The sequence below is a fragment of the Rhopalosiphum padi genome, chromosome 1 (assembly GCF_020882245.1).
Source record: "Rhopalosiphum padi isolate XX-2018 chromosome 1, ASM2088224v1, whole genome shotgun sequence".
Lineage (NCBI taxonomy): Eukaryota > Metazoa > Arthropoda > Insecta > Hemiptera > Aphididae > Rhopalosiphum > Rhopalosiphum padi.
Window position 1 is genome coordinate 75,342,926 of NC_083597.1, and position 9,996 is coordinate 75,352,921.

General features: G+C 28.1%; 1 protein-coding gene across 2 annotated transcripts; it reads left to right on the forward strand.

Moving 5' to 3' along the window:
• Window positions 1-2,469: 2,469 nt before the first annotated feature.
• Window positions 2,470-7,758, forward strand: LOC132931927 (uncharacterized). Of its 2 annotated transcripts, none has more exons than XM_060998015.1 (3): window positions 2,470-2,607; window positions 3,182-3,378; window positions 6,445-7,758. In XM_060998015.1, exons 1-3 carry the CDS (start codon window positions 2,596-2,598, stop codon window positions 7,457-7,459), a joined length of 1,224 nt encoding a protein of 407 aa, XP_060853998.1. In that variant the 5' UTR covers window positions 2,470-2,595; the 3' UTR covers window positions 7,460-7,758. The 2 variants fall into 2 exon arrangements, with proteins under 2 accessions (XP_060853998.1, XP_060853997.1); XM_060998014.1 differs by having other exon boundaries at window positions 2,494-2,607; window positions 3,164-3,378.
• The last annotated feature ends 2,238 nt before the right edge of the window (window positions 7,759-9,996 follow it).

The window sequence follows — 9,996 nt, forward strand, 5'->3', positions numbered from 1 at the left end:
GGATAAGCTTAAACCAAACATTAGATATTATAAGTAATGAGTAGATATTAATAATAAATAAATATATTTTTTTATATTAACATTTTTAGTGTTTTTGATTTTATTGAACGAGAGATAATTAAATAGATAAATTATAATATCAAATAGAATTTATTTTTTTAATAAAATAATTATTAAATATATTTCAATTTAGAGTTTATATACATATATTACTATTTAACCATATTTACTCTCTCTCAGCTTGATAACAACTTAAACAGACCCATTTTAGGATATAGTTAGTTCAAAAATATTCTAACTTGATTGTTCGATTACTATATAACTTCTATTAAAAAACTAGGTAAGGATTGCAAAATATGAATATCGCTGTGCAATGTAAGTTCTCATACGATTTTATATAGCAGATACAATTTAGTCAGACGCGTACCGCGTACGTTCATACATTAGTTTAAAAAAACTTAAATTATATCATTTTTAAGATCCAAAATTATATTTTTACACGAAAATGACAAATTTCTTTCTCACTTTATTCAAATTTAGAATTTTCAACTTAAATGGAGTTTGTGAGGTATAATTTTTTTTTTTGCATAAAAAACTATTTTCTTACGTCTAAATAATTTGATTATGTTATAGGTAGTGTTATTATAATATTATTATATACTGCTTGTACAGTACATAATGTAATGCATATTTTATTTTATTATCATGTCGGAACTTACGTATTTGTGTTCGACGTTTGTATAAAACAGAGGCAGCCAACATAACAATATTCGCGGGGTACACGGACAAATATAATGATACCAAGAGTCAACTTGTTTATAGATACATTTTGTATAATTTGATATTTTTTTTATAAATTTAATGTGTATCAAAAAAATTCGTACAAGCAAAATTTAATTTTATAAATAAGATGAAAGCAGCAAGTTGGGTATCCCTGGTATATCCTAAGAACTAACGAACCTATTAGGTTTTTCTTGAAAGGACTTACATATTTTTATAAGTAACCGGTTACCTGCGTGTGGGAACTTACCAAACCTTATACGTCTGTTCTACCAAAAATACGCCTCTGTGTAGTTTTTTTTAATACAAACGAGACAGTTTTTATAATTCAGTATAAAATATATACATTTGTATTTAATTAACGTTTTAATGTGTTATAAATTTCGAAAGCTTGTCTATTATGATTTAAATTTTACGACATTTGTTTAGAAACATCATATTATAACATTGTATTGCTGGTACATTAAAAAAAAGTATTCTACGTTGAAAACTAAGTAAACGTAGTTTATTTTGAGCATAGTATAATATAGATAGGTATAGATACTACTTTCGATAATAAATTCGTATCATCCTTATTATTTATCATGAATAATTAATAAGTATGTTTAGCTAAATGTATAGTTGAAAAATCGTTATCCTTCTTATAGCTTCTGACTATTAAAATATTATACAAAAAATTGTTTTTGAATGTGAAAATCAAAATCAAAATAATAATTTAATTGAATAATAATATGAAAATAATGTAAATATACGACTAAAATCATTTTGAAATTTATCAATTTTAATGCAACGAATATAATAATAATAATAATAAAATAGATGTGTAATAAAGTATATTCGTTTTGCATCGTCACTATATTAAGCAAATCAGGTCGTCACGTTATTTTAAATATGCGGTACTTCTTCTAAGAACATCATAAACGATGGTGATGATTATGATAGGAGTGAGTTTTAACGTAACGTATGTGTTCGTGGTAATAAAAAAGAAAAAAAAATGTTTTAATAAGTGGATATTACGATACGATTTCTATAATTGTAGATCGACGCTTGAGGCTATTAATCCTAAACGTTAAATTTTGTAAACAAACGATTCAACATTACACAAGATCAGGTAAAATATATATATACAGATATATATTTTATTATTACGTTGGATTTCTAAAATTGTTGAAAAGTATAATATTATTGTTATCAGATGGTGGGTATCAACAATTGAGAGCCATGCACTATTGTGCATTATTTACGAAACATACAAAGTAAAAGTAATTGATTTAATGCTAAGACAAACATTGTGGATACGTCTTAAATATTAATTAAAAAACTGGCGTGTTTCATGTACAACAATAATTTACTGCAATGTATCTGTGCCTGCACATCGTACGCGTAGATACCTATATATCAAATAAAACACTCAAAACTGACGTGGTACATACAGTGGATCATCGACGATTACCAGTTCTTTCTTATAATAATCGCCGCAGGATTAAGATATATGATTTCGGCGTCTTGTGGGCAACAATAATTGAATGTCGTTAACCTTTCGGTTGGATGCGGCTGCATAGTTATTGCATAATACCCACACGTTTCTGTATTAATTTCCTACTTCTTTCGGCTAAAATAATGCATCGCGATAGGCCTAAGTATTCATCGAAGGAAGTGGTTCTACCCTACCTATTTAAGGTACTCGGATGTAACATGAACTTGTAACCTAACCTTGGCCATGAGTTTACATAAATAGGCTTGAGCAGAAGAAAGTAAAAACAATAATCTTTCTCTCACAGTCCCAAAGTGGTTCTAAAATATAATACAAAAACTATGGAGATTCTGGTGAGTTATATTTTTTAACCTTTATAATTTTATGTTTATTAATATTGTCTTTATGAGTAAAATGTGTTTTTGATTTTCGTTTGGACATTTTACGTAAAAATTAATAATAATTTATTTCTAAACAATGATTAAGAGTTGCATTGTCTTATTTAAGTCTTTTTCATCATTTAATATTACAATATTCTTAAATTTACTACACAAATTATGATATCGTTGAAACAAAATGCAATAAGTTACAGAATTATTTTTTTTTATTCATGTGTAATTTTTAAAATTATAAATATTTATATAAATAATAGTATAATTTATATCATAACCAACACTAACAAACATTTTACTGAATTTATTTTAAACTCATAGTTAATTTTAAGTTGCAACTTGTTTACTGTAACAATGTAATAATACCATTTTTTTTACGAGATTATCTAATGTCCGATATTAATGTTTAAAAAATTAAGTCATATGGGTGTAACTAATAAATAATAATAGTTGGTTCATAATCGTACTATATGTATATTGTACATTATATTAATTGTATGTATAACACTCATTTTAGAGTTTAATTTACTTTCAGAAATATACCTTGATGAGTTTGCTCGTGACGTGTTTGTCAGTAGCGGCCGCTGATCCATTAAAACAAAAACCACAGACATTGAATTCTTCACCTGCTAAAAATTCTCAACAGCAAGTAGCTAATGAATTAAAGCCAGATTTTGTACCTATATACCTCTATGCTAGAGAAAATTCATTGGACGGTGATTATAACTTCAAGTGAGATTTCAATATTAATTATATGTTTTTATATACACCATGGTTAATAAATTAAAAAGATGCAATTTTATTCTATTTATTTGGTTTACTGTTTGTTGAACATTATAAAAATATAAGTTTATATGGGTTATGATGGTGTTATAGCGACAGTAAAAATGTCTACATTCTTTTTTTCTATTTTATATATGTTATTAAATTGGATAAAAAACAATTTTTACTTTTCTTTATTGTATATATTATTTTTTATCAAACTTATAGTTTACAATTTAAAGTATTATACAGATGTTAGAAAAAACATAACATTTGTATAAGAGGTCATACAAATATGAATATTAATAATATTGTTTATTAATTAGTTTTCTATAAAAATAGTATATTATTTTAAAATCTTAAAAAAAATATATTCAAATTTCAAAAGCATGTATACAGATCTTGGAATTTTTAAAATCATTTTGAATCACTATAGATGGCGTGGGAAATTAGATGTAATAATAACGTGTTGTACAATTCAGAGGTTACGGTTGATCAGGCGAAACAAACATTAAAAATATGAGTGTTGAAGAATCGTATAGCTAGAGATGAATGAGGAATAATTGTCTTTTTATCGTGGGATTTTATGATTATGATTTAGGATAAAGAAAAATTAGCTAATATTAGTTATTTATGAATTATAATATAATTTTCGTAATATTATGATAACAGGAAAAAGAATAACTTAACAATTTATTGTAAAATATATTTTTCATAATAAAATTTTTTCAACCTTGAAATCTATTACTACTATATAAATATTGCAATATAATATATTTTGTACTCAGTTTTATTATAAATGTGTATAAGTTTAAATCAATTTATTTTTATTAAATAGTAATATTAATTAAGTTCCATGTAATAACGATGCCTAGCTATTATTTGAGTAGATAGCATGAAAATATCTTATAAATAACAGGATTTAGATTTAATATTACTTATTACTTATCAGTTAAGCATATAGAATATATAAATAAAAAAGAGCGAATAGATTGAAGAACATTTTTGAAAAATTACAACCATTCTTAATTTTGCTTATTTTATCGATGTGAATAAATAAATAATGAAATTATGATAAATTAATTGCCCAAAGGTTATAACTAAGACCCGGATTTTAATGCAAGTACATCATTTTTTGGTTGATTTTAGACAATGCTTTCCAAATACATAATTCGTTTTATGTAACGGGTGCTTCAAAGCTGAATATTTTATTTTACATTTTGTAGCATTATCGAGTCATTTCGTTGGTTTTTAATGCATATTTGTTCAATATACTACCTATACCAATTTAGCCTATTCAAAATATTATTTAATGATAAACTGTATTTAAGTTGTTTTAGTTTAATAGGTTTATCAGGTTTTTCCATGCACAATGTCAATCATTTGATTCAATTTTTATCTTATCTTTATTATAAACTCTAGAGCTTGACTCGTATTTGGACAATTAACAAATAATTAGCCAGCTTTTTTTTTAATAAAATAAAGTTACACCATATTTATAAATCACTAAACTGCATAAAAAATAAATTATATAGGGTAATTTTAAGATCATTTATGTAGTGAAATGTATTTTGTTAGGTTATCTTTGGCTATTTTTTAGAGCATATTTGTATGGTTTTAAGGGAATTTAAATTTGGGTCTTAGTTATAAACTTATAACATACAAATTCCAAGTATACAATTTTTGTACCCACATATTATACAAATCAAGATATTGATTATTTGTGCGAACTTGTGTGATTTGTTCATTTAATTAATGTACTTAATGTTTTTATTCAATTTTAATCCACTAATATTGATTTTTTACAGTAAATTATTAATTTAATATTTTTATAGAAATTTAAGGTAATATATATTCAAATAATTTCTTTCTTGGATAAAATTGATCGAAATCACACTCATCGTCCTTTTACGTTAAATCCAAATGATAAAATCAGAATTAATATTTCTTGTTTTTTTTTTTTTTTTAATTATAAACAATTCACTATTGACAATATTATTTGTACGCGCACGTGTGTTAATTGGACATTGGTATAAGCGTATAGTATTATTCTGGAATTCTAACTTCCACAAATATAAATATGAAAATAGCCACAGTAAAACATATACAATTACCTGACAAAGTAAACAACTTCTTATAATATACGAAGAGAATGATCAGATAAGTAATAACGGTGATGAAAATTATGTTTATGTACGCACATTTTTCAATAGTTATTCACTATAAAAATAGTATATGCTGCATTATATTATACATTACTACTGTATTTTTTTATTATTATTTTTGTCCACAAAATATCTAGAAAAATAAAATACATAATTTACATACTCAAAAATCATAATATACAATTTATATTTTTGTGCGTCGATAGTTTTATTTTTAATTTTAAGTCAAGATTTTCATTTTGACCCTCTAACTTAAATTTTGAACCATTGCGTCGTTTATATGGGTTGTAATTACCTATATAATATATTAGTTACTGTATCTAAATATTATTTTAAATCTAGTAAACTAGTAAACATGTTAGTGAGTCAAATATAAGCATGATTGAAGTGTACGTGTGTACCTACTTACGTAATATAATAAATGTTATGTACTTACTACCTTGGCAATATTTTCGAGACTTGGCCTATAATCTTGGTTATTTATAACAAAAGTGTCTATAAAATTAATGAGACATATTAGAAACGAGTTTTTATTGAATACTAGGCACAGTAGTATAGTATAGTATATTTAATTCATATTATTATAGCAGAAGTCAGGAGATACTCTATCTTCACAAAAAAAATATCAATTTTAATGTAAATGTATCTTAACACAGTTATCTGTATTTGTATCTGCGAGGCTGCGAAATATCTATTATCATATACATGTAATAATTGTAAACGTGTTGATTATTTTATTCTTGCGTGAATGTCGTAAGAGTTGCATATTATTCGTGCAGCGTTTAATAGTCTTTAATCTGGTTAATATCATTCGTGTTCGTTTATATCTACATGCATAATTTATATATATATGTATATTTTCTATATGCAGATATGAAACCGGAAATGGAATTTTCGCGGAAGAACGTGGAGTTATGTTGAACAAAGGAACGGAAAACGAAGCAAATTCGGTGGTCGGCTCTTACAAGTACGTATCGCCCGAAGGCGTACCGATAGAGGTGACGTACACCGCGGGAGTAGAAGGGTTCCGAGCGTACGGTGCACATCTGCCTGTAAGTCCGCCGGCGGCGTCAAACCTGCCCAAAAATTTGGCGTTCAAGAACGTCGCCCAAACCACCGCTTTTGCCCGGCCACAGTTCAAGACGCTCAATTCCGATTCGTCGATTGAAGGTAGACAAGTGTTCTTAGAGGAACAAGGTAAAACAGTATCGGAGCAGCCTCTAGTGCGGTCGGAGCAGTCCCAACTACAGTCGGAGCAGCCACAAGTGCCGCCAAGTATCGAGCAAGTTGGCACGGGCCAAGCAGCAAGCGACGTGGCGGAACAGTCGCAGAACGTGTTGTTCGTGGGCAGAGAGCCGACCGAAAAGCCGGTGGAGACGATCGTCGGCGCGTCCGTCGCGACATCCGACCAACCACAGGGCCCGCCGGCCGGCACTACTCAAGACTATTATCAACAGTCTCGCGGTCAATCCGTTCCGGAACTGCAACCCGCCTACCCGGGACTGCAGTCGCGACCAGCACCGCAACCGTCCGTTATGCAGAGGTTCGAACCACCCAGATCGGTTGCGCCGTCCGTCGTGCCCGTCTTGCAGACGGTGCCCCAGGCCGTACAGACTCAGCCGAGAGTGGTGCCGGTGCTGCAAAGGCTGGTGCCCGGAGGATATCAACCGCAACAGCAGCAACAGCAGCAGCAGCAGATGCAACTGAACCAGTTCAACTCCAGGCCGATGGTACAGCAACCGCCTTTCAACCAGCAGCAACGTCCCGGACCTGTACGTCAGTTCAGCATAGAGCCACAACAGATGTGGTACGTGCCGAACAACCAGCAAGGACGGTTCTTTCAGATGCCCCCTATGCAGCGAACACTGGGACCGCCCAAGTACTAGTCGTCAGGAAGTTCACCAACACGTGGTAGAACCTCATCGCTTATCTTAAGATCTTTTTTCCATTTTTTTTCGCACATCAACTTTTAGCGGACGATAATATAGTACAACGCGATATATAATTATACTATAATAGGTACCTATAATATAATATAAGTAAATGTAATATCGATAAGTTGTACAATATTGTGTGCTTATATGGTTTAGACGACGAATGTTGTCTCATGTATTCGTGTGAAAATAGAAATTTAACTTAAATCAATAAATTCGATCACTTCACGCGTGATCAATGGGTACTTGAATATTTGCATCGATCTCTTTTCTATATACTTACCTGCTACGCAACGTTTTGATGACGAGCACATATAATAACAGACATCCGAGTGAAAAAAATGTACAGACTTAATGGAGTGGGCATCATGCCTTTCTAAGATGTAGGTACCTACCTAAGGTGTGCCCGTTAATTGTATAATATTACTTTATTATTATTTCCACTTTGTTAATCATTGATTAGCACGAATTACTTATCATAATCACAGTGGGTGAACAGTGAACCTATATTGGGCTATAAAGTATATATAATAAATATGACCTTTCTTTCAACCTTCTTAATCGCGAAAATTAACGTTTAATATAAAAACATTTTTTTTCATATGATTTGTATTCATTAAAAAAAAAACCGTTTTAAAAATCGATAAATTACAGTTTTTAGTGTCATCATTTATTTAGTTTGTAATCATTTTTTACCGAGAAACTTCGAAAATTTTGGTTTGCTACTCCCCTCATCTAAATAACCTTATACACTTATAAACAAATCAATTACGCTTTTAATTTGTTTACAGGGAATTCATCAAGCATGGGGATGAGCATTTGACCTTTAATAATGAAATTATTCAAATTTTGATTTTTGGATTTTTTAGTATACTTAGGGACCACATTTTCATTTATTATTTATTTATATTTTAATATCTATTAAGGGATGCTCTGTGGTGATATAAAATTTTAAACTTTATTTTTTCAAATCAAAAATTAACTTTTTTATTGAAAATTGTTGAGCTTATGATATTTTTGAAAATATTGTTGTATTTGAATTAACATTGGTACGAGTTTAAGATATTAATTATGTGTATATGACTTATCCACATTAAGTTGAAGTATATAACTATACAAGTATAATATTTTGATGTATATTATATCCTAAGGATAATGGTCCTTAAAATTTTTTTTTAAGAAACAGATGTAATATGGGATTTACTATTTAGTAACTATTATCTGTACTTATCTATAAATTTTACAAGTTATAAAACATTAATAGATTAATATTCATCACTAAAAGTAACAATTTATAGTCCCTATATTTTCTAAACCCACAGTTATATGAATCTATTATTCTTAACTATTATTCTACAAAGTTAATTAATTCAAAAATTACTTGTTTGAATTTCGATTTAGATACAACATTAATCAAAAAATAACTATTATGGTTAACAATTTACAAAAAAAAATAAAGAAATTGGTATCACCATTCACCATAAGATACTTTTTAAAAGGTAAAAAAATATAAGTCTATAGTAATCGATTGATAAGCTATAAAAGTATGCAGCTAATAGTAAAAATAAAAAAAAGTTGGCAAGTAGGTACCACTTTATTGACTGTTGTACAGTAGATGTTGAGTAAGTAATTGTAATGGATATGATGAATTTGAATTCAATTGTATCATTGTATCATTGTACATGAAAAACGATTCTGAGCGGAGAATGACTGCATGTTTATTTATATAAGTAAATATAAGAGTCAATACTACCTTACCATAAAATAGTGAGAATAGGTTCATCCTTCATGCTATAAATAGGTAATATCTTAAAATGAATATACATATTTTAAAAATGCCATTGCATAAAGTAAAATTTATAAGCTACTATAAGGCTGTAAAGTTTCCTCGAATAATTCAAATCATAACACAAAAAATAACATCTTTGTTTATAGTTTAAAGATATAATTTTATCAAAATACTATAGGCAGAAAATTTTTTGAAAAATCTTTTATTACATTTTTAAGTTTTAGATATTTAACGAACATTTTTTTATAAATTAATTTGAAAATGTTCAAGATAAATTATGAATTTTATCTAAATTAAATGCTTAAATGCTTATACAAAAATATCGAATTGATGTATTTTTGATATATTTTTTTATTGGTAAATGAAAAATTTATGAGAAATCCTGTATTACGTTTTCTAGTATTTTTTGTTAAGCACACACAAAATAGTAAAATCACTCAGCTCAGAATCTGAAATAATAATCTTGTAGTAGGTATGTTAAAAATTCAAAAAATAAAATTGAAGTTACAGAATATACTTGAGCATAGAAATTCTCAGAAAAATATTCAACTTAGTTCTATGATAATAATAAAATAAGCTGATGTTGAAAAAAGTAAAAACCATAAGAAATAGTAAAATATAATACGACTTGTGACGACTTAAAAAAAAAATATATATATATATATATATATATAAAATCAATAACGTCAATAATTTTTGT